Source organism: Rhinatrema bivittatum, chromosome 1 (genome assembly GCF_901001135.1).
Source record: "Rhinatrema bivittatum chromosome 1, aRhiBiv1.1, whole genome shotgun sequence".
NCBI classification, from domain to species: domain Eukaryota; kingdom Metazoa; phylum Chordata; class Amphibia; order Gymnophiona; family Rhinatrematidae; genus Rhinatrema; species Rhinatrema bivittatum.
The window spans coordinates 622,333,359-622,357,696 of record NC_042615.1 but is presented as its reverse complement, the minus strand read 5'-3'; the positions used below and the strand labels follow the sequence as shown (position 1 = coordinate 622,357,696).

Sequence of the window (24,338 nt, the reverse complement as noted above, 5' to 3'; positions counted from 1 at the left end):
TATAAACAGAGCTGGGAAGAGAAGGATAAAATACATGCAATTCAAAGAGACAATAAAGTCCCGTCACAGTGTTCAAATAACTGGGCCAAAGTGCCAAAAAACAAAAAAAAACCAAAAAAACAAAAAACAGCACACAAGGCAATTTGGCGCCGCGATCACTGGCAAACTCCCAGGATGTCAAAGCCAATAAAAAAACCCCCATCGCATATATAATTGAGAAAAAAGAAACAGCAAAACCAAAGGCAGGGCTGGCAGGCACACGCCGAACCATGCTTCCATTGAATACTGCCAAAACCACAAAATGGCATCTCTGGTTCCCCGAGGTCTCAGGAAACAGCGGGTGGCAGCTTCAGGGACGTCGCACAGCCGTCGGCGAACTTAGAGGCTTCTCCCGGGTCAGTAAACCATTTCACGCCGGCATCAGTAGGGACCCGAAGTTTCGCCGGGTAGATAAGCATCGCCTTAATCCCCAGCTCATGCAGACGCGAGCAGGTAGGTGCCATCGCGCGACGTTGTTGGGCTACCGCCGCCGAAAAGTCCTGAAAAATCAGGACCCTTTGGTTCTCGTACTGCAGCGCCTTACCTCCTCTTGTAGCCGCTAGAATTTCGACTTTGTGGAGGTAATTTAAGACTTTCACAATGATTACCCGAGGACGGGGATCAGCCGGCTTCTTCAGGCCCAACCTGTGCGCGCGTTCAATGCGCAATGGGCCGTGGGTATTAGAAAGCTGGAGGACCGACGGGAGCCACCGCTCAAAAAACGCCGGTAGCTCGCGATCTGGTAAACTCTCCGGGAGGCCCACAAATCTCAAATTCGACCGCCGGGACCGGTTTTCAAGGTCCTCCATACGGTCAGCCTGGCGATGCACCATTTTCATGAGGGCCTCAAGCTCACTCTGCACGGACTGGTGGCCATCTTGTAAGTCCGAGATCCGCTGTTCCGCCTCAGCAAATCGAGTTTCAAAAGATTGCAGGGACGACGACAGGTCAGACAATTTAGCAGAAATCAAAGATAGTTCTGGTTTTAAAATTTCCTGCATCGCCTGTTTGATCTCGGCTAAACTTGCCGGCGGTGCGGTGTCAGGGGAAGCATCGTCCCCCTCGAGCATGGCTTCCGAAGGCCTCACCCGGTCCTTGTCTTTCTCTCGATCCTTTTTCAATTGCCGAGTAGTCATGGTCGTCCGAGAGGCTTAGATCACTAAGAGTAACACTGTGGTTTGGTTTCCAAAGATTACTGCCACATTAAGGTGCCGGATGGGGCCGGATACCCGGCAGGGGCCCTGAGAAGGGAAATTGTGCGTCCTTCCCCTTCACAGCATCACGTGACCTCTCTTCATATTGCGGCTTTTTAAAATACATGTTGCTCGCGTGTGGCCCACATATGCATGTATGTGGGCACTTTTGCGTAAACAGCGCTTTTAAAAGTGACCTGTTAGTATGTAGGTATGTCCTTGTGTCAGAGAGAGAGAGAGTGTGTGTGTATGTGCCAATAAAGTTGCTGAAATCAAAAAATCTGTTTGTGTGACTGAGCCATGTGTATGTGTCTGTCTGACCCTGGCTGGCAGTATAGTTGTCTCATTATTTGCAACTGGTTCAAGAGCTGATTGGTTGGCCAGATCAGGAATCCAGGATATATCTCTATAAGATATAAGCAGACTTGTGGGAGACCCAACTGATTTGCATGGGTGGAACAGGGGCTGCAGCTCTGCTTACCCCTGATCTTGAATGTGCTCAACTCCTTAGTTATTTAGGAAAGATGATGTTTATTTTGGCTGAATTCTGCTGGATTCCAGGGTCAAATTGGTGTGCTTTTGGGAGCTGTTGACACATATTATGGGTAAAGTGCACAAGGGAGTCAGGTACCCCATGGGCCAGTTTTGAAAAAAAAATCCCCCTGGCTGATATCTTCCTGCAATCCACCCCTGCTTGCAGTCCTTAAGTAACAGATTCATGTGAGAGATTCCCATCTGCTACTAGCCGATGGATCACCAGAATTGAAAATTAGCTGCTCTATAATTCTGACAACTTTTTAAACTTTATACTAATATAGCTTTGCACTGAATAACATAACATAAAAGAGAAGATATAGCCAAACAGCATTATTCAAAAGCAGTTAATGACCCTTTCATAGCTGCCTTGCGAGTTGTATTTCCCTGAGTGACGGAGTACCCTCTCTATTTTGTAGATCTTGGGGAATGTCTCAGAGTTTCAGAGGGTTGTCTATGTGTTGCAGGACCGGGTGAATTTTGATATTGATGTCAATGCATCTGTGTTTGAGACCAACATTCGAGGTGAGTTCTCGGTGAAGAAACCAAAAATAAATCGTAAAATATGAATACATGGCGTCAATAAACAAAATGAATTTAAGTAAAGCTTCAAAACGGCTTAAATGATCTTGTTTATCGACTGCCCGATTTGTGTGTGGGTCAGATGGGCCTTTTGGTGTACAGTGCACAGGTGTGAAGTCTTGAGGCACAGGCCCCAGTGCCATAACTGCCCCTGCTCATGGATGTGCATGTGTGTCAACCCCATACAATATGCACAGCAAGTACCTGGCACTCATACCCGTGTACCATGTGTGTGCCAGGTTACTGTTCAACTCTTACCCCATGCCTGTGCATGCAATATTTGTCAGAGCAATAGATCACCTGTTTCAGTTTGGATAGGTTTTGGGTTTCTCTGAGGAGTGGGAAAGGATGAGGGACCAGAGGGAACATTTTTTAAACTCAGGCAGAAAGAGGCATTGGGAGGTGAGTAGGACTGAATTTTTTTAAGCTCCAGTGGGAGGAGGGAGTTGAAAGGATCAGGTAGCATTTTTATTTTATTTTATTTATTTTTTTAGTTCAGGTCAAGGGTAGGGGCCCTCAAAGTGGGGGTGATGAGTACCCCCAGGGAAGCTGAGGTGGGGTGGGAGGGAAGGGAAATCAGGGCAGGGGAGGTGTTGTCAGCACCATGTTCCTTCCCCTCTGAATTTGCAGTTCGGCGAGGAGGGAGGATCTGGCCTGCTGCTGCTGCACTTCACTTGCTGATTTGTCTCTTCAGTGGTAGGAGGTCTCCTATCTGCTCACCTGCTGTCCAAGAGAGCTGGCCTGGACGTGGAGGCAGGCTGGCCGTGCTCTGGCCCGCTCCTGAGGATGGCAGAGGAAGCGGCACGGAAACTCCTTCCAGGTCAGCGTCATTCCTAACTCCAGCTTTCCATGCCTGTTGCAAACACTGCACTGCACGGCAGGGTATCAAAGGAACAGAGGCCAGGGTTACAGCAGAGAAACAAGCTGCCCTGCACGATAAAAACAAGGGCTCGCATTCTACCATGATATAAGGGCATGAAGAGAAACAAGGGGATGGGAGACATGAAACTGGATGGATGAGGATGAAATGTGGGAGAAGAGAGCAAACTGGGAATAAAGGAAAATAATTGTTTACATATTAAGTAATGCAGACTATGTATAAAAATTCTACAGAATTGCTAGAAAATTTTGGAAAATTGTGTATGATCTACCTATAAGAAGTTTTAGAAAACAGGAGGTTTTGTCAGTAGCTCATAAAATGACCATTATGAAGAAATGTTATAGAGGGCCACCTCACTATAACACCCACAGTTCATAAAATACCCATGGCTATAAAGTCTATTCAGGAAAATCTCACTATAACCTGCCTGGATTGTAAAGTTATCACATTCTGGGAGGTGTTGCTGTGACAGCCCTGATTTATGTTACAAGGGATATAGGCTGGTCCTAGCTGAAGTCCCTATAACTAATCACAATTTTGCTTTGTTAAATCAGTGTATTTAGCTTTTTTAGTTATTTTGAATATATTTCTGCATTGATTGATAGGTCCCTATTGAGTAATCCAGTGAGTGGCAAGTTACCTGATTAAAGTTAATGGGGTATCTTTAGCTGATATATTCAGAAGGACAGAGCTCCCATGGAATATACGTGGTGAAATTTAATCAGTTAAAATTATCATTGTAACTTTACCACTTACCAGCGTACTGAATATTGCCAAAATTAAAAAATTAGCAAGCCTAATGGCTGCCCCTCTCCACGCCCACAACCTGAGTCCCATCCTTCCCATCCACTTTCAGGAGCAAGCAGTCCAATCCTGACCCCTGTCCTTTACCTTGCAAAAAGAGTTGCTGACAAATCCCCATCCTCACCTCTTTACCCCCAGAAATGCCCAGTGGAGAAGAGCAAAAGTTCTTAATTCCTCCTACTGGCTGAATACTTGATGCCAATAGTTCTGTCAACCACCGGCACTTAAGAATTTTATTAATTTTTTCACTGCACTTGCGTGTCAGTGAGGGGACCAGCCTCCATTCAGAAGTCATCTCTGGGAGGGAGGGCAATTAGACTACTACTTACTCCATTTTTTATTTTTTTTTATTATTTGGATAACTTTTAAGCCTGAGATTTTTTCTTCCAGCCTAAGTTAGGCAGATAACTTCATCTGGTTAGTGATTACTATCAGTGCTAGCTGGGTAAATTTAAGACACATCCCCAGAAATCCCTCATCAGCCTCTAAATTATCTGGCTAAATTGACTTATCTGGTTAAAATTTCACCATTTGGTGCGGTGGGAAATTTAAACCTCAGATTTTATCCAGCTAAATGCCAAACTTGGGCCTAGATTCATCATTTTGCTATATTTTATAGCAGGATGATGAGCTGCGTGAAAAAAGGGGCGGGGGAATGAAATTGTGCAGCCGGCCCCATCACGGCGGTGCATTTTCGCCTTCCACAGTTTCAGCCGGGCCGCACAGTTTTGCACCCATAGCGCCACGGGAAAAGGTGTAGTTATTTCCCATGGAGCTGCCAGCGACAATGTAGAAAACATTATCGCCCACAGTCCTGCCGGAACATAACTCCGCCCACACTCCTCCTCTTCCCCTAATTTGCATTGTACCACCGTGATGCAGCTGGTATTGCAGTTTGATGAATGACCTGATTAGTTGGATAAACCCCTTTGAATACCAACCTCTATGTTTTTTACATATAGGTTTTATTAAGCTTTGCATATAAACCCAAATGCATTTGCAGAATCTTAGATTATAACTAAACAACATACTAGTGTAACATAAGGATAAGCCCTTCACATCCCCCCCCCCCTCACCCCCAATATCTTAGTACAATGTTTTATCATGACCGCTTGACTGGTTTAGGACAACATACAATCAACATTCCCTGTTGTGTATTATATATGACCCTGTCCTCTATCCCCCACACCACAAAGGACATGTTCAGTGTGGTAATACATGGGCTAAACAAACACAAAATGATTGAGCCTGGTCGTACATTGTGACTGTATGGACTCTTCTTAAGCAATGGAATAATGCACATTGCATAAGATCATTTGCCTGAGCTCTGTCTGAAGAGAATCCAGAAACAGTTTCCAAACACTAATAAACCATTTTGCCCGTGCAGGTGGTTTTGTTTTTACAGACTGGGATTCCAGGCAGAGCAAACTAATTTTTTTATGCCGTTCGTTTAGAGTCTGATTAGACGGATCCAACATATGTAATAGTATTCATTGTTTCCCAACCAAGCAGCATTTGTAAATAAGAGTTCTCACTTTCACTAGATTCTCTGTATCCGAAATCTTCCCCAGAACACATGTTTCTGCTGAGCTCTCTATAGATATGGACCACCATTTGCCCATTGTGCAAAACATGTCCTGCCAAAAGCTTTGAACTGCTGGGTAATCCCAAAAGAAATGACTTAAGGTCGCCTCCCTGTGTCCACATTTAAGGCAGTTGCCATGGCCTGAAATCCCAGCTCGAAAAGCTTGTTGGGGAGAATAATACGTTTGATTCAGAATTTTAAATTGTAATTCTCTATAACAGACTCCCTCAGATGCCACATAAAAACATATCATCTTCATCGAATGTGATGAACAGTTCCTTGCCCCAAGGCTTGGGCCATGGATACCAAAAGTGTGTAAGAAGTGTTGGAATGTAAAAATTTATAAAGAGACATGTGTATGTTTTCCACCCACACACAACCCAAGAAGCCTCTGAAAGGGCCTGAGGTGTACTGAACCGCTGATATTTTATCTTCAAAGTGGATGGGGAGGACCTCATGTTTTCAAATTCAGCACGGAGTGTCTCCATGTGCAATGTAATTAATGTATTACAAACAAAGGGATTCAGTCAAAAAGTTATTCTCTATTCCTTTAACCACAACACACCCAGAGAAAATATCAAGTTTACAAATGCAAAATATATATATATATTTATTTATTTATTTATTTATTCACACAAATATATATCAACATCTATCTAGACAATTAAAATCTAACTCACCAATACATTACTCACACATCCATCATTCAAACCATTTAAAACATATAATAATCATCAATACATGTAAGCATTGTGACTCCAAATACTTTTTATACATTCAAGTGCTATAACATTTTAATTTATATTTTATTCCTTTATTATTTATCTTCCCTCTTGCTTCTCATTTCTTCTATCTTTATCTCTTAAATTGTACTCAAATCTCATTAGAGTATCATGTCTTATATCTGGTCATAGCTTGTATCTGGTCCGTCCTACAAAGACGTCTTTGTTTCACCCTCTCACGGGGGCTTCCTCAGGGACTAACCCAAACTAGTAATTTCACTGATATTTCTTCAACTCTTATCAGACATAAAGCTGTGATCTTACAAACACGAATATGTCACATCAAAACGCTCACTTGGAATTCATAGATTTTCATAACCTCCATTGCTTCAACAAATTTAATCCATTATTTTTTACCAGAACTAACGTCCCACCGTTAAAGCCATTGTTGAAGCAATGGAGGTTATGAAAATCTATGAATTCCAAGTGAGCGTTTTGATGTGACGTATTCGTGTTTGTAAGATCACGGCTTTATGTCTGAGGATAAGAGTTGAAGAAATATCAGTGAAATTACTAGTTTGGGTTAGTTCCAGAGGAAGCCCCCGTGAGAGGGTGAAACGAAGACGTCTTTGTAGGACGGACCAGATACAAGCTATGACCAGATATAAGACATGATACTCTAATGAGATTTGAGTACAATTTAAGAGATAAAGATAGAAGAAATGAGAAGCAAGAGGGAAGATAAATAATAAAGGAATAAAATATAAATTAAAATGTTATAGCACTTGAATGTATAAAAAGTATTTGGAGTCACAATGCTTACATGTATTGATGATTATTATATGTTTTAATTGGTTTGAATGATGGATGTGTGAGTAATGTATTGGTGAGTTAGATTTTAATTGTCTAGATAGACGTTGATATATATTTGGTGTCAAACATATATATATTGCATTTGTAAACTTGATATTTTCTCTGGGTGTGTTGTGGTCAATGTAATGAATGAGCATATGCTGAGGTGGTAAATTTAGACTCTTGTCAAACAGATACAGAGCCAGCACCGATCCAGGATTGGTTCTAAAGTTATATGGAAGAAGACATTTGTTATGACGTTCACAGAGACATTATAATATTTTCCTGTAAAGGTGCACAGTCTCCTCTTTATAAAGCTCTTGGCTCTTGCTGACCTTTGTTGTAGCTGACCTACTTAGAGCATCTAAGGTATTGTAACACATTTGTTTAGCTCCTGAGAGTGGCCTGTTTGGTTCCCCAGCAAATAGCCTTGACTGTCCCTTTCTATCATCATCCTTTGATCTTTTCCCCATAATACATTGTTAAAGCCCCAGCAAGACTGCATTAATTACTTTTGAGAAAGCAGAATTGCAGCAAAGGGAGATTGAAAAAAAAAAAAGTTGGCCCAGGGTATGGACAAAGGGCAGCTATGCTGGGAGCTCAGTCAGTAAAGTCGTGACCGGGGCATAGGACAATATGCAGTGTTATCTTTGTGTATATATTTATGATTGATACACAGTTGTAGCTTGATAACAGGGTTGTCCTGTTCACAGCTTTTCAGACCCCTACAGGAATGCCTTTCGGGACAGTGAATTTGCTGAATGGCGTTAGCCCAACAGAAACGCCGGTGACCTGTACTGCTGGCATTGGCACATATATAGTGGAGTTTGCCACCTTGAGCCGCCTAACCGGAGACCCTGTGTTTGAGGATGTGGCCAGAAAGGCCCTTTTGGGACTATGGGAGAGCCGCTCAGAAATTGGCCTGGTGAGTGGCAGCATGAGCTGCGTACTGTGTTCAGATTTATGGATAGAAACCGGTCAAGAGTCTCTACCCTATGGGGAATGGAGTGGGATGTTAATCGCACAGAGTCTTGGCTCCCCAGGAGAGCAGGTGGATATTATCCACACATTCTGTCAGGCCTCAAAGATAATTATCTTTGTGGTCTGATGCTATCTGTTGCAGAGACAGAAGAATGTGACTATTACCTATTGCCAGTGTTCATGCTACCCCTGCTTCTTCTTAGGTAAGTACTCTTGATTGTTTGTACCCATTAGGACCAGTACCAAACTAGTGGCCTATAGAAGGGAATTGTGACATGTAAAAAACCAGTCCATTGTTGTCTTCTTGTACTGCAAAATCCCTAATCCATGCTCCGATTCGCTCTTTCCTTGATATTGCACCCTTCTTCTCTGTGGGCCCCCTCCCCATCTCTCACACTGCTCCTTTTAACAGCTATTCAAAATGCAACAACAGGAATCCTTTTCCTCTCTCATAAATCCATCTCTGCCTCCCCTGTCCTTGGTCTCATTGATTTTTTCCCCCCCATCCATTACTGGATTAAATTTGGGCTGCTGCTTTCTTCTTCCATGGTCCTGAACAACTAGCATTTTGTTATTGTTAAAGGAGACTTGAAGTTACATCTGAGAAGCTCTTTAGACTTATTCTTCAACCCTCTCATACACTTCCTGCCTACATCAGGCACAGTATGTCCCTATGAACTGATAGGAAATCTTCTGTTCCACACAGGTAGGAAATCACATTGACGTGCTGACTTCCAAGTGGGTGGCGCAGGATGCTGGCATTGGGGCAGGGGTGGATTCCTACTTTGAATACCTTGTTAAAGGAGCCATCCTGCTGCAAGATGAGGAGCTGATGTCCATGTTTCTAGGTGAGTATTGTTTCCTGCTTGTTGATGTTTGTCAGCATGAGGCTTAATAGTAAGTGGCAGGCACATTTTTCTGATGGGTTGAAAGACTCCTATAAACAAACCCTTTTCACTTCATTTAAAGACAATTGTTTGAATACATAGAAATGACGGCAGAAAAGGACCAAATGGTCCATCCGATCTGCCCAGCAAGTTTATGGTATTGATATTTATATGATAGCATAGTTTGGACTCTTGTAAAACCAGGTCAAGCTCCTTTTTTTTTTTTTTTTTTTAATTTTATTGTCGAGCTATATATGTATGCAGGCTTTAATATAAACCTTTTTTTTTTTTTACATTTTTGAACTCTAATGAAATAGGTACTATCCATTTGCGCTTCATTTGCATCCTTCACAGGAATGTCACTTCAATTAACTTCTTTCTCCAAGTGCTGCAGTGTTGCAGAGTTCTAGTTAAGAAGCAACTAGCACTTCTCTAGCTAATTAGAAGAAAATAGTCATGCATTGCCTTTTTGACTCCTTCCCGTCCAGCTATCATCACACACAGCTTCCTCCACTGACCCAGGCTTGTTACGCACATCATGTTGTTTACGTCCTAATTTAACAGACTGCCCTAAATCAAGATAGAATCAGTGTTGATGTTGCTGGCTCCCTGGCTAGTGCAGCATTGTAGGACAGGAAGCCCAGGTTCAGGAGTGGAATGGTGGTGGAATGTAAGATTGTTGGGCCTCAGAGAAGAGATTGATTGCTGCTTCTGCAGGGATGATCCCATCTGGTATGAGAGTAATATTGAGGACTGTTAGGACACTTCCTTTCCATTCCTCACCCTGTAAAGAGGATCCAGATCCTGGGGAATCCAGTTAAATGAGAACACTTCATGGAGAACCTCAGGTGCTGCTTGCCATGTTGATCACACATGACTATTCCCAGGGCCAGCTTGAGCTGTGGCTGGACTACTGCTTAAAGCTTCAGGCTGTAATGTACTTTACTACAGAATCTGTAGCTTCAAACTTAAACTGTGGTAAGCCCTCTGTTCCTGTTCGTACCCCAGATCAGTCCAGACAAGTGGGTTTTGCATCCCTTCCAGCAGATGGAGGCAGAGAACTATAAAAACTTTGAGGCGCTGCTACATAACCCAGAGTGTCATCTGCAGTTCCTCAGTATTTCTCTATCTCCAGCAGATTGTAGAGGTGCAGAACTGCAGTTAAGAAAAAAGAAAGAAAGAAGGGATAGAAGAAGAGAAGTTACACTTCCTGAGGGATTAGGTTCCTTCATGGGCCATCCCTCTGGTCGAGCCGGGCAATCAGGGGCTTGGTAATCCCTGATCAGCTTTAGCCTGCAGCAGATCCAGGCGTCTGAAACCCAGAGGTCCTGGTTCCCTCTTATCCCTTGAAGGCTCCTTCCCAATGGTGTTGCCAGCAGCAGGGAAGTATTCCTTTATTTGCTTGAATGTCTTCCTTTGCTGTGGCTGCTGTTTCTTTTAAAGGAAAAAAAGTGTTACATTTGTCTTTCAGCAGCAACTGCTCCAGCTGTTTCTGGTTTAATCATCAGGGCAGGCCCGAGCTGGGGAAAAGGAGCAGTGTAGTTCCCCTGTTTGCAGCTTACGGGCTGCTCAGGGAGCTAGAGGCTGTGTTCCCCTCCACTCCCGCACATCACTATCTCGCAACTTCTGTTTCTCTGCAGCAAGCCCAGCTGCATGGAGACAAGATGGCTCCGACAGCAATTTCCCAACATGAGAAAGCTTCAGGCTGCTCTGGGAGCTGGAAGCTGCGATGGGCAGTGTTCCCCTCCTCTCCCGCATGCTGCAATCATGTGGCTTCTGTTCCTCTACAGCAGGCCCGACCACATGGCGCAGACAGCAGTTCCCCAGTGCAGGAAAGCTTGTCAGGCCAGCAACCTGGCTCGGGGACAGCTAAATGCAGCGGCGCTAAGCCGCGATTTGTTTCTGGAGGGGAGGGGGGGAATGAGGCTGGTAGGAGAGCCACAGGTTCCCAAGGCCCTGTCAGGATCAATACTGGGACCCTAAACAGCCTGTTGCGCAGGAGAAGGGCTATAGCTCAAAAGGAGATGGACTCCCCCTCCCCTGTTGTCTCCAGCGATCCTGTCCGGGGGTGGGGGGATGCAAGCTCTGGGCCGGACAGGTGAGAGAATGTCGTGCAGTTTTCCTCAGAATTTGTCTTGCTTATCATAAGGCCTTTTTAATCAGGAAAAGCACTGGCTATAAAATGGCATTTCTGTCAGCTGTCTTGTCCTGCTGCAAAGAGACCAAGGGGCTCCTTGGCTGGCAGTTGGGGAACCTCCTTCGCTGGCTGGGCCTGGACCATCCTGAGGGGCCTGGTGGCTCAGATGATTCAGAGCTGGATGACCCAGAAGATGGTTATGGAGTTGGTCCGAGGGTGGATCAGGATGACCCAGCAGATCTCATGGTGGATGTCTATCAGGCTGATCCCGAAGAGGTCTCGATCACGGAAGCAGATGACCTGCAGGTGATTCATCTGTTCCATAAGGAGGAGTTGAGGCCCCTTTATTTCCCATGTTCGGAAGGAACTAAGTATTAAGGTGGTCCAGGAGGAGTCTGACAATGAAGGGGTAGATCCAGTGTTTGGACTCCGGGACCCACCAAAAGCCTTTCCTCTCCCTAAAAGGATCAAGAAGCTGGTGAACCAGGAATGGGACTTCCCAGAGGCAATCTCCCAAGGTGGCTAGAGCTAAAGTAAAATTGTATCCCCTCACGGAGGATATCCTGCAGCTGCTGGTATTGCTGAAGGTGCATGCTTCCATCTCAGCGGTCACTAACAAGTCAACCCTTCTGTTTGTGGGTTTGGCAGGACTGTAAGCTACAGATTCATCAGGAGAGGATGTTTGAAGTCTTGGTGCTGAGCCTGTAAGCAGCGATCTGTGGAAGCCTGATGCAGTGGGCCTGTTTATGCTGGGTCCAGAAATCTCAGGAGAGGTCTTCAGCAGACACTGGTGTTAATAACCAGGCAACTCAAATGGAGGCCAGGATTGTATATGAGGCTGACACGCTTTGACTTGAGCTGAATTTTGGTCAGGAATATGGCCGCGGCGGTCTCGGTGTGATGTCTGCTGTGGTTGAAGAATTTGTCAGCTGATATTTGGTCCAAGTCTCAGCTCTGCAATCTTCCCTTTAAAGAAAAGACAATTGTTGTTCAGGAGGACCTGAAACAATTGAAGGTTTTGGGGGAGTCTAAAGGGAATAAGCTGCCGGAGGATAAGATGATATAAGAACATAAGAAATTGCCATGCTGAGTCAGACCAAGGGTCCATCAAGCCCAGCTTCCTGTTTCCAACAGAGGCCAAACCTGGCAATTACCCAAACACCAAGAAGATCCCATGCTACTGATGCAATTAATAGCAGTGGCTATTCCCTAAGTAAACTTGATTAAAGGAAAATTAGTTTCTTACCTGATAATTTTCGTTCCTGTAGTACCAAGGATCAGTCCAGGACACCTGGGTTGTGACTCCGCACCAGTAGGTGGAGACAGAGCAAAACTTGTGGGTGTGAGTCATATATGACCCTGTGCCAGCCACAGCCCCTCAGTCTTACGTAATGTCAAAGTAGCATCTCAACCAAGTTACAAAACCCCAAAACATACTACCAATTCAAAATCAAACCACCCGAACTCCAGGCGGAACCGGGCTCCCCAACCGGGAGAGCTAAACAAGCGATCAGCAAAACTGAACTACGAAAATTAATGAGCGGACTCTCCGTTACTTCAGCGAAGCCCTGCGGGCGGGATCCTGGACTGATCCTTGGTACTACAGGAACGAAAATTATCAGGTAAGAAACTAATTTTCCTTTCCCTGTACGTACCAGGATCAGTCCAGGACACCTGGGATGTACCAGAGCTAAGTTACCGAGGGTGGGAAGCAGAGAGTCCCGCTCGGAGCACCCTCTCTCCAAAACTCCCGGCATCTGTAGCCCGGACATCCATCCGGTAGTGCCGGATAAAGGCATGTAAAAATTTCCAGGTAGCCGCCCTACAAATCTCTTGAGGCGACACCTGAGAAGCTTCTGCCCAAGACGCAGCCTGAGAACGAGCCGAGTGAGCCCGAAGACCCACTGGAAGCGGTTTTCCCCGCAACAAATACGCCGAACCAATGGCCTCCTTGAGCCAACGGACGATCGTCGTGCGGGAAGCAGCGGCCCCTTTCTTCGGACCAGAGAACAAAAACAAACAGATGGTCCGTTACCCGGAACGGATTAGTAACCTCCAAGTAACGAAGAAGGGACTTCCGCACGTCCAGCTTCCGCAGTTCCCTAGAATGGGGATCGGTGGACTCCCCTACCGCAAAGGCCGGGAACTCCACTGACTGATTGACGTGGAAAGACGAAACCAGGCCTGCAACTCCGAAAAACGCCATGCCGAGGCAATTGCCACCAAAAAACACTGTCTTCAACGTAAAGTCCTTAGTAGTCGCACGCCTCAAGGGCTCGGACGGGGCCGAGCCTAAGGCGGATAGAACCCTGTTAAGATTCCAAGACGGACGCAAAGGAGGACGGAGACGTTTGGCCCCCCGAAGGAAACGGGAGATATCCGGATGTAGGGCCAGAGAGGTTCCACGAACCTTACCCCGCAAACAACCAAGCGCCGCTACCTGGACCCGTAACGAACTGCACGCCCTTGGCTAGACCGGCCTGGAGAAACGTTAGGATAACCGGAACCGAAGCGGAAGTGGGATCCACTCCCCGCGACACGCACCAATCTTCAAACACCTCCCAGACCCGGACATAAGCTAGGGACGTAGACTGCTTCCTGGACGTCAGCAATGTGGCTATCGCCGCATCTGAGTAACCTTTTCTCTAACAGCGATTCCTCTCAAAATCCACGCCGCGAGACAGAAATGATCCGCATCCTCCAAACAAACGGGACCCTGACGCAGGAGCCCCGCGAACAAGATCTGCGAACCACGGCCGACGAGGCCACTCCGGAGCCATCAAGATCACATTGTACGGATGCAACTCTATACGTCGTAGAATCTTGCCTATCATCGGCCACGGGGGAACACGTACAGCAGTACGTCCGTCGGCCACGGAAGCACCAGCGCATCGACGCCCTCTGCTCCTCGTTCCCGACGCCAACTGTAAAATCGCGGGGCCTTTCTTGTTGTGCCACGCGGCCATCAGATCCATGTGGGGAACTCCCCACGTCCGGCAGATGAGACGAAACGCTTCGTCCTCCCACTCCCCGGGATCGAGGCGGTGACGGCTGAGAAAAAATCTGTCTGGACAATGTCGACCTCTGCAATGTGGGAGGCTGCGATGTTGCCGAGAGTATGTTCTGACCAGGCCATGTTGCCGAGAGTGTGTTCTGACCAGGCCATCAGGAGCTGCGCCTCCACCGCCACTGGAGGACTCCTTGTCCCTCCTTGACGATTGATGTAGGCCACGGTGGTCGCGTGGTCCGATAACACTCGGACCGCCTGTCCCCTTGCCAACAGCAAGAAAGCCTTCAGCGCCAGACGGACCGCTCTGGTCTCTAGACGGTTGACGCTGACCACAGGCCGTGGACTGACCTCCCTCGGCAAAAACTGCTCCCCAGCCGGAAAGACTGGTGTCCGTGGTCACCACCGTCCAATCGGGGTACCACCAGGGACACCCCCACAGGACAGATGCTTGGAATCGAGCCACCAACGGAGACTGGATCTCGCCTGTCCCTCGAGTGGAAGAGGCAGGAATAACTCCTCCGAGACAGGCTTCCATCGGGATAGTAAAGACGACTGCAACGGCCGCAGATGAGCGAACGCCCCAGGGAACCAGTGCGAGTGTTGAAGCCATGGAGCCCAGAACCGTCAAGTAATCGCTGACTCGAGGAGTGTGAAGAGACAGTAACCTCCGGACCTGAGACTGCAGCTTGCACCTGCGTTCCTGGGAGAGGAACACTTTGCCCTGTTTCGTGACGAAGACAGCTCCCAGGTATTCTAGGGTCCGGTTCGGAACTAGCTGACTCTTTGCAAAATTGATTACCCAGCCTAGAGACTGCACAACCTGTAGGACTCTGGTTACTGCCCACTGGCACTGTTCCTCGGACGTTGCGCGAATCAACCAATCGTCCAGGTAAGGATGAACCAGGAAGCCTGCGCGCCGCCGCTGCGCCACTACCACCATCACTTTCGTGAACGGGCGAGGAGCCGTCGCGAGACCAACCGGCAGCGCCCGGAACTGATAATGCCGCCCCAGGATGCAGAACCGCAGGAACTGCTGGAACGCCGGCCGAATGCCCACGTGAAGGTACGCCTCCGTGAGATCTAGGGAAGCCAGGAATTCGCCCGGCCGCACCGAAGCAATGACCGAACGAATTGTTTCCATCTTGAAGTGAGGGACACGTAGACATCTGTTCACGCCTTTGAGGTCCAGGATCGGTCTGGACGTGCCGTCCTTCTTTGGTACGATGAAGTAAATGGAGTAACGGCCTTCTCCGTGCTGATGGCTTGGGACTGGAACCATAGCTCCTAAGCTTTCCAAGCGTCGGATGGTGCCTAGCACCGCATCCTACTTCTCCGGAGCCTTGCAAGGGGAGATGAGGAACTTGGCCGCCGGGGTACGAAAGAAATCCAACGCGTAACCGTGTTCTCTCACATCGAGGACCCACTGTTCCGACGTCACCCTGGCCCATTCCTCGAGAAACAACGTTAGCCGCGCCCCGACATTTGGGGTCACGCGCCAAGGTTGCGGCGAGGAACGGGCTGACCGCACTTCATTGGGAAGCCTTGGGACCCCCTCCGGTCAGGGCTCCCCCTGGTCTACCGAACCGCTTCCCCCGAAAGGACTGCTGCCACTGAGGAGTCCGTGAGGAAGAAGATCGATACGAAGGTCCTGAGGAACGAGGGGGACGCGACTTCCTGGAACCGCGGAACCGGGGTCTGGAGGAAAACGAGGACCGCGCTCTGAACCTATCCTCGGGCAGTTTGAAGGCCCTGTTCTCCCACGGGGACACCATCAGGTCATCTAAGTCCTTGCCGAACAACAATTTCCCTTTGAACGGCCGGGCTCCGAGGAGAGCTTTAGATGAGCCATCCGCTGCCCAGTTCCGCAGCCACAAGAGACGACGTACCGAGACGGCCGCCACCATGGACCTGGCAGAGGTACGCAATAGATCAGGGAGGGCATCCGCTCCGTATGCTATCGCTGCCTCTAAACGATCAGCCTGCGACGCCTCTTCCGGTGACAGACCAGCGTTCGCCTGCAGGACCTGGGCTCATCGCATCGCGAAGTTAGTGCAGATAGCGGCCCGCACCCCCTGGGCGGACATCTCGAAATCTTCTGAAGCTGCACTTCCAGCTTCCTGTCCTGGATGTCCCTGAGAGCCGTCGCTCCCGTGACCGGAATGGTGGACCTCTTCGTCACCGCCGAGACTGCAGAGTCCACTTTTGGAAGTCTGAGCAGCTCCAGCGCGTTCTCCGGGAGCGGATAAAGCTTATCCGTGGCCTTACTGACCTTCAATCCCAGCTCCAGCGTATCCCATTCTTTAAACAAAATATCGATGAGAAGTGAAAAGGAAACGCCACTGCCGGTCCCGTGAGACCGAGGAGAACCGAGACCCTGTTGGCCTCCTGCCGGACCACCACCGGCGGAGCCTCGATTCCTAGTTCCTGGAGGATGGCCGGGATTAAGGGGGACAGTTCTTCACTTCGGAATAGGCGGACCCCCTTGGGATCATCCCCGTCCGCCGGCTGTGCTCCTTTGCCCCCACCGGGCTGAGAGGAGCCGTCCCCCGCCATCTCCTCGGCCCCCCTCGGGGGTTCCTCTGAGAAATCCGTGTCCGCGGAGGAAAGTTCCGAATCGGACTCCTGTGGGGCGCCCCGCGGAGGCCGCCTCCCCCGCGGGGGCTGTCGGAACCCCCCGACATCCTTAGCCTTCCGCTGCTTCGGGGCGCGCTTACCGGGGCCCCCCCAGGGGCTTCCTTGTGTTTGCGCTTGCTACGCTTGCATTTAAGCACCTTACGCAAAAGCAGCGCAAAAACATCTGAAAACGAACCCGATTCGGAGGAATCGTCTCCGGAGCCCTCCCGAGATCGAGACCCCCCCGGAGCGACCCCCCCCCCCCCCGTCAGGCCCCAACTGTGGGGAAAACGTGGGAGGCAAGGCCGCGGTCCCTACCGGTTTCCGCGCGATTTCTTAGCCTGTGGCCAAGATGGCCGCCACTCCCGCGCTTAGCGGGAAGAGGTCCTGCTGCCTTTCAGCTGAGGCACCGCCGCGCGTCGGCGATCGCGAGGCCCGGGAACGGGCCCCCCGAGGCACCCCCGACGATCCTTCTTCGCCCGGAACGCAAGAAAAAAACCACAGGCCGTCCCTCGAGAGCCGCGCGCGCGCCCAGCCACAGGCCCGGCACGAAGAACCACGCGGCATGGCGGCGAAACGCGGCGAGACTGAGGCGCAACGCGGCTGACAGGCCGAGAAAAAGAAAAATCAAATCCGCGCCAGCCCCCCCGCGATAGGCGCCTCCCCCCCGACTGACCGGAGCGGCAGCGCCAGAGAAAACAGAGAGCCGGCACAAGAAATAAAACCAAACCTGTTTTTTTTTGTTTTTTTTTAACTTCACGCTGTCCACGGTCCTGGAGCCCTGTTGCAGGAGGGGTGAGTGAACCGGGCTCCCCGGTGTCACCCCTTGCGCTGCTACTAGAAAGCCGGGTCCTCGACCCTAGCAGCGGCCTCAACCAGGGGGGGTGGTCCCCTCAGAACCTCGCAACCCCCCTGGGAGGCAGGGCGGACAGGACTTCACTCACTAAAAATACAACTTTAAAAGGAAAATTCAATTGAAAGGAAAATCCAAAGAAAAACCTGACTAACTAACAGAATCAGTGCAGGCAGAGGCTGTGACTGCACCTGCACCACCTACGGGAGACAGAGTAAGACTGAGGGGCTGTGGCTGGCACAGGGTCATATATGACTCACACCCACAAGTTTTGCTCTGTCTCCACCTACTGGTGCGGAGTCACAACCCAGGTGTCCTGGACTGATCCTGGTACGTACAGGGAATAGCAGTTAATGGACTTCTCCTCCAAGAACTTATCCAACCTTTTTTGAACCCAGCTACACTACCTGCACTAACCACATCCTCTGCAACAAATTCCAAAGCTTTATTGTGCATTGAGTGAAAAAGAATTTTCTCCGATTAGTCTTAAATGTGCTACTTGCTAACTTCATGGAATGCCCTCTAGTCCTCCTATTATTCGAAAGTGTAAATAACGTCACCCCACTCAACATGGCAGATCCAGACGGGGACTGCCTCAATGAGACTGGATAAGGCCAAAGGCCTCCTTCAATAGCTCCCATTCTCCTGGGTCCAAATGTTACCTGCTGAGATAGTCGCTTGCACATTGTCCACTCCCACAACATGTGAAGTGGCTATCCCCTGCAAATGTCGCTCCACCCAGGCAAAAAAGTCCTGGGCTCCTTGGGCAACTGTTGCAATGCAGATTGATATAAGCCACAGTTGTCACATTGTCTGAAAACACTCTGACCATTCGACCTTGGACTTGTGGAAGGAATTTTCCGCCTCGCTCTAAGTTTCGGGAGTTGCGGCAGTTTTTGTCCCAATAAAGGTTCTTGTAGGCAGCAGTCCTTTTGAGGTGTCCGTAGACTTCCCTGAGAGGGCTCTGACCGGGGGTAAGGTTTCACAATGAAGCTAGGCTGGTCCACTGTCTCGAGATGGTAGTGGAAGGCCGTCTATCACAGTTTTACAAAGACTGGACCAGGATTACCTCTGACCAATGGATGCTAGAGGTAATAAGGGATGGCTGTGCTTTAACATTTTTTCTCCCCATCACGGAAACTTTTGTGGTGTCTCACTGCAGTGTCAGAGGCAAACAAGTGGCAATTGGGGACACATTGTGTTTCCTTCAGTTGCTGGCATGATAGTACCAGTAGAGGCCAGGGATCGTGGTTGTGGGAAGTACTCAATTTACTGTGTTGTGCCAAAAAAGAAAAGAGCCTTTAACCCCATCCTTGATCTGCAAAAGGTGAAATGTGATACTGCGAGTTCCCCGACTTTCCGTTATGGAAACATTTCTGTTTGGTGATAGTGGCAGTGTGTCTCGTGGAGTTTTTCGTGCCTCGCTGGACTTGACAGAAGCCTATCTGCACATACCCATTCGGGAAGAACATCAGAGTTTCTTCGTGTTATGGTTCTAGGCTAACTTTTCCAGTTTTGGGCCCTCCGGTTCGGTGACTGCACCTCGCACGTTCACAAAGGTGTTTGTGGTGGTGGCAGTAGCTCTCTAAAGAGAGGGGATCCCAGTTCATACTTATCGAGATGACTGGCTTATCCGAGGGAAATCTAAGGATAAGCCAGTCACCTGGATAAGTATGTGGGGAGTCTTTTCCACCTCACTCTGAATAAGAGTTGGGAGGTGATCTATGAACGGCTGGCACAAGGACTGTGGTCACTAGTGGAAGCATCCTGATCTATCAATTGCTTGGAAACGAGCAGTATGCAGAGTGTTGGTAAAATTCCTTCCACAAGTCCAAGGTCGAGTGTTTTCAGACAATGTGACAACGGTGGCTTATATCAATCTGCAAGGGAGAACGAAGAGTTGCAACAGTTGTCCAAAGAGCCCAGGACTTTTTTGCCTGGGCGGAGCGACATTTACAGGGGATAGCCACTTCACATGTTGTGGGAGTGGACAATGTGCAAGCGACTATCTCAGCAGGTAACATTTGGACCCAGGAGAATGGGAGCTATTGAAGGAGGCCTTTGGCCTTATCCATTCTCATTGAGGCAGCCCCCATCTGGATCTGATGGCAACAAGGAGCAATGCCAAGGCAGCATGTTTCTTTGGCTGCAGACGATAGGTCACAGCTGAGGGCATAGATGCTTGGGTTCTTCCATGGCAGACAAGGATCCTGCTATGTGTTTCCTCCGTGACCATTAATAGGTTAAGTGTTTAGGACATCTAGAAGCATCTAGGCGAGGTGGTACTGGGGCTGCTGGAGAGGCTGCATCATCCATGGTTCACAGATCTGGTTCAGCACACAATTGACGGGTCCCTGAAATTGGCTCATTTGCAGGGGCTGTTAAGGCAAGGTCCTATTTTCTCAGATCAGGTGGATCACTGTTGTCTTGCAACTTTTGAGAATAAGCGCTTGTGACAAAAAGGATACTCTGAGCCCGTGAATTTCAAGAGCTTAATTTACAATTCCTTGCGGGTTCAGGTGGCAGCCTTGGGGTATCTCAGAGGTATACCACCGGAAAAAGGTTGTTGGCCTCACATCCGGATTTTGTGAGGTTTTTTGAAGGAGGTGGAGGATCTTCAGCCACCAGTGCATAGATTGGGTCCAACGTGGAGTTTAAACTTGGTCTTGTGGGTGCTTTGTGGGTCTCTGTTTTGAGCCATTGAGGAAGGCATTGTTAAAGGACCTCACGCTGAAGGTGGTATTTTTTGGTGGCAATTTTTTCAATCAGAAGGATCTCAGAGCTGCAGGCTTTGTCCTGTAGGGATCCATTTTTGAAGATTTCATATGAGGGGGGGGGGTTTGCTTTGCGCATGGTACCTTTGTTCACGTGAATGGTATCTTCATTTCATCTGAATCAAACTGTGGAGCTCCTGCCTTCCCAAAATTGATCTGCTGAGTCACGGGAGGCAAAGGTCACAAACAGTTTTTGGCTGTCAGATCATTTGTTCGTATGGTTTGGAGATGCCAGAAATGGATGTAAGGCCTCCAAGGGCACAATAGTGGGTTGGCTGAATTAAGCTATTGTTTCGGCCTACCTTTGTAAGGGGAGAATAATTCTAGAGGGGTTGCGTGTGTACTCTACTAGAGCACAGGCAGCATCATGGTCCAAGTGTCAATTAGTGTCGCCGCAGGAGATTTGTAGAGCGGTGACGTGGTCTTCTCTTCACACTTTATTTTACCTTTACCATTTAGATGTTCAGGTTCCAGGAGAGCCGACCTTTGGCGAAAGTGTGTTTAGAGAGGGTGTTTCATGGGCCCACCCAGTATAGGGGTACTTTGGTATATCCCACTTGTCTGGACTGATCTGGGGTACAAGCAGGAAAGGAAAATTGGTTCTTACCTGCTAATTTTGATTCCTGAGGTATCCCAGAGACCCAGCCCCTTTATGTTTTCAAGACTGTTACGGCAAGACCATGTTCTGGCATGCTTACTGGAAAGAACTGTCAGAATGTATATAAAGAAGCTAAAGAAGTTTGCCAGATTGTGGTTAGCCCCTTGGGTTAAATTTTAGTTTTTCTGTTTGGGGGGCTCCATCTTTTGGGTTTTGCATTCGCCCCCATTTTTAGGGGGTTGTTACTTTATAGTTGGCTTGGGTACAGGCCAATATTGAGGGACTGCAGGTGGCGCAGTCGGTTATGTAGCAGTGCCTCAAAGGTTTTAGTTCTTTGCCTCCATCTGCTGGTAGGGATGCAAAACCTACTTGTCTGGTCTGATCTGTGGTACTTCAGGATCAAAAATTAGCAGGTAAGAACCAATTTTCCTTTCTTATTGCAGAGTATGATGATGCCATTAAGAACTATACTAAATATGATGACTGGTACCTGTGGGTACAGATGCACAAAGGCACAGTCTCGATGCCAGTCTTTCAGTCACTAGAGGCTTACTGGCCAGGCTTACAGGTAGGAGCCTTTCTACCTCTGAATTTTTCCTTAATGTTGTGGAATGTTAAAGTTCTTTTACTCTGATTTCTATAATAGTTTCATACAGCACTGTACATCAGTATCTCGACAGGGAGCAATAATCCTACAGCATGAAGTCCTAGGAATAGACAATACTTTTTCCATTGATAAAAAAGCTTTTTTTCCATCGAATTAGCCATGTTGAGTGGGGTGATGTCATTAGGAGGCACAAAGTCGAGCTGTCTTAAAGCTTGTAGAGCTTTTAGCTCTACTGGGCATGTGTGGCAGTTCCTGTGTGATTTAGTGTTCTAGAAGTCTCCTCAGTCTTGTTTTGTCTGGATTTTTGAATGGATGGTTGGATCCCTGTCTATCACAGGCAACTCTTTGCATTAGCAAACCCCAGAAAGCACATTTCAGTGCTACCATGGTTCAACATAAGGCACTGGGTTTGAAATACTGCTCATGCGGCCATATTATATCCATAACAGACAGACACAACTGTTATTACTTATGCCACGGCCCCAATCACGATCAGGCTAATGGCCAGGACTATGGCAGAATGTTGCCCAGGGAACAGAGGCAGAAGGCAGAAAAAATAGCATGTCTCCAGACTATTTGTCACCTGCAGAAATCACTTCTCTTCTATGGCAGACTTCATGTCTGCCATAGAAGAGAAGCAGATCTTAGTACCTTGAAGAGGATGCTCCACAACAACCCCCAGGGGACAAGTCACAACAAGTGGTTAACCAAATTACGGACATAGTGAGGAACTTCTTTTCTTCTCTGTTTCCTCAAGTGAAACAACCATGGTTCCCCCCCCCCCCCCCCTGCTTATCCCATTCTGTTAGTAATGGCGGGAGGGCCACTGCTGCCTCCCTCTTCTTTCTCAGGTATGCCAGAGAGGAACTTCTGCTGTTGTTTTTTCCTTCAAAGGAACCTACTCCAGCACTGTCACCAAGGTCAGAGAGTCCCGTTCTTCCTTTGCTTGGGGAATCCCCAGAAAGTTTCACTGGAATACCATCTAATACACCATAGGAACTACCCAATCATTTTTCTCCGCCAGAGGATTTGACATACTCCTGACCTTTTGAAAAAATGGGTACCTCCCTCAAGATGGAGGTAAGGAAGGATCCCAATCCCAGAGCAGAAGTAATGGGGATCTTAAAGATCTTAGATATCCTGGCAGAATCATCCACACTCCCCTCTCATGCAGTTCTAGACAAGGTGCTATTGAAGATGTGGAAATCCCCCCTTTCAAGAGCAACAGTAGCATGGAAAGTAGATCTAAAATTCCATCTAAAAAAAAGTCACGGGATATGGCATAATCCAACTGCCACTCAATTCAGTGGTCATGGAGTCTGCCATAAGAGAGGCAAAAAAGTCCAGAGTCCACTCAATACGCCACCAAGAAAAGATTGCAGGCTACTAGCTGATTTTGGTAAAAAGGTGTTTCAGAGCGCAATGCTCACATCAAGAGTCCAACAGCAGCAAATCTCCCCTGTTTGGGAGACAATCTCTTCAATAAAAGACTGTCTTTCAGATAAAGGAACAGAACATTGCCGCTCAATTTCTGTTTACTGAGAGAGACCAGCAGAACATGGTAAGACATTTCTATCCACAGTTCAAGTGAGCATTCTTCCCATTATGGTCATACGCACTATACCAAATGTACCAACAGTCCCTTTTCCAACAGCCGCAATCTTCGCAAAATCGGGGGTGACAAAGGGACCAAATCCAACAAAAGTTGCAGTCACAGCCAGCAGCAAAATTGTAGCAGAAGTTTTAGGAAAACCACTGCTACAGCAGCAGATACCAGTAAGGGGCAGGATCCTTCATTTTTTTCAAGGATTAATCCAAGATCATAACGAATCACTGAGTATTGAGAACTGTAAAACACAGTTATTACCTAAACTTCATCACACCTCCTCAAACACCTCACTTGACTCTTCTCCTACTCTATCAATTACACTTTGTTTTCTTGAACCACGAGGTGGAGAAGTTACTGAAGCAGAATGCCATCCTAGAGTTAACCCCTTCCCAATACAGTTAGGGGTATTACTCCCAAAACTTCCTCATTCCTAAAAAATAGGGAGATCTTTGCCCAGTCCTAGACCTCAGGATGCTCAACAAGCACCTTCATCGAGAAAAATTCAAGATGGCATCTCTAGACACTATATTGCCGTTTATTCAATCCCACGACTAGTTGTACTCTCTCAACCTCAAGGATGCATACACATATATATCCCTGTACATCCATCCTGCTGGCACTACCTCTGCTTCACAGTGGGAAAGAGACACTATCTATACAATGTTCTCCCATCTGAACTCTCATCTGGCCCCAGGGTATTCATGAAATGCCTAGTTGAGGCAGTGGCGCATTTACATGGATTTTCGCATACTTCAACAACTAGTTAATACAGTTCCCACAAAGGATGACCTAAGGTCCGACACAGAAGCAACCATTTGCTGCCTGGAAGCCTTAGGTTTCCTGATAAATTATGAGAAATCAAACCTACAACCAACATAATCCCTGCAATTCATAGGAGCTCATATAGACTGAGTACAATACAGAGCTTTTCTTCTCTGAAAATAGGCTCAGATTCTCCTCTATCTAGCAACTAATTTACAGAATCGGAACTCCACATTGGCGCATCACATACTGATGCTTCTGGAATACATAGCAGCTGTGATATGTGTGGTTCCCCTGGCCTGCCTACATAAGTAAT

The 24,338-nt window shown here is 47.8% G+C and overlaps 1 protein-coding gene across 5 annotated transcripts in view; it reads left to right on the top strand.

Moving 5' to 3' along the window:
• The window catches only part of LOC115073331 (ER degradation-enhancing alpha-mannosidase-like protein 2), a 91,739-nt gene that overhangs the window by 23,342 nt on the left and 44,059 nt on the right, over nt 1-24,338 (top strand). For 2 of the 5 annotated variants that reach the window (XM_029571681.1, XM_029571663.1), the window contains exons 4-8: nt 2,186-2,291; nt 3,043-3,168; nt 7,905-8,116; nt 8,879-9,020; nt 21,488-21,612. In XM_029571681.1, coding sequence (XP_029427541.1) covers nt 2,186-2,291; nt 3,043-3,168; nt 7,905-8,116; nt 8,879-9,020; nt 21,488-21,612 — 711 coding nt within the window. The remainder of the gene's footprint in view (nt 1-2,185; nt 2,292-3,042; nt 3,169-7,904; nt 8,117-8,878; nt 9,021-21,487; nt 21,613-24,338) is intronic. The other 3 variants (XM_029571672.1, XM_029571698.1, XM_029571690.1) reach the window with 3 other exon arrangements.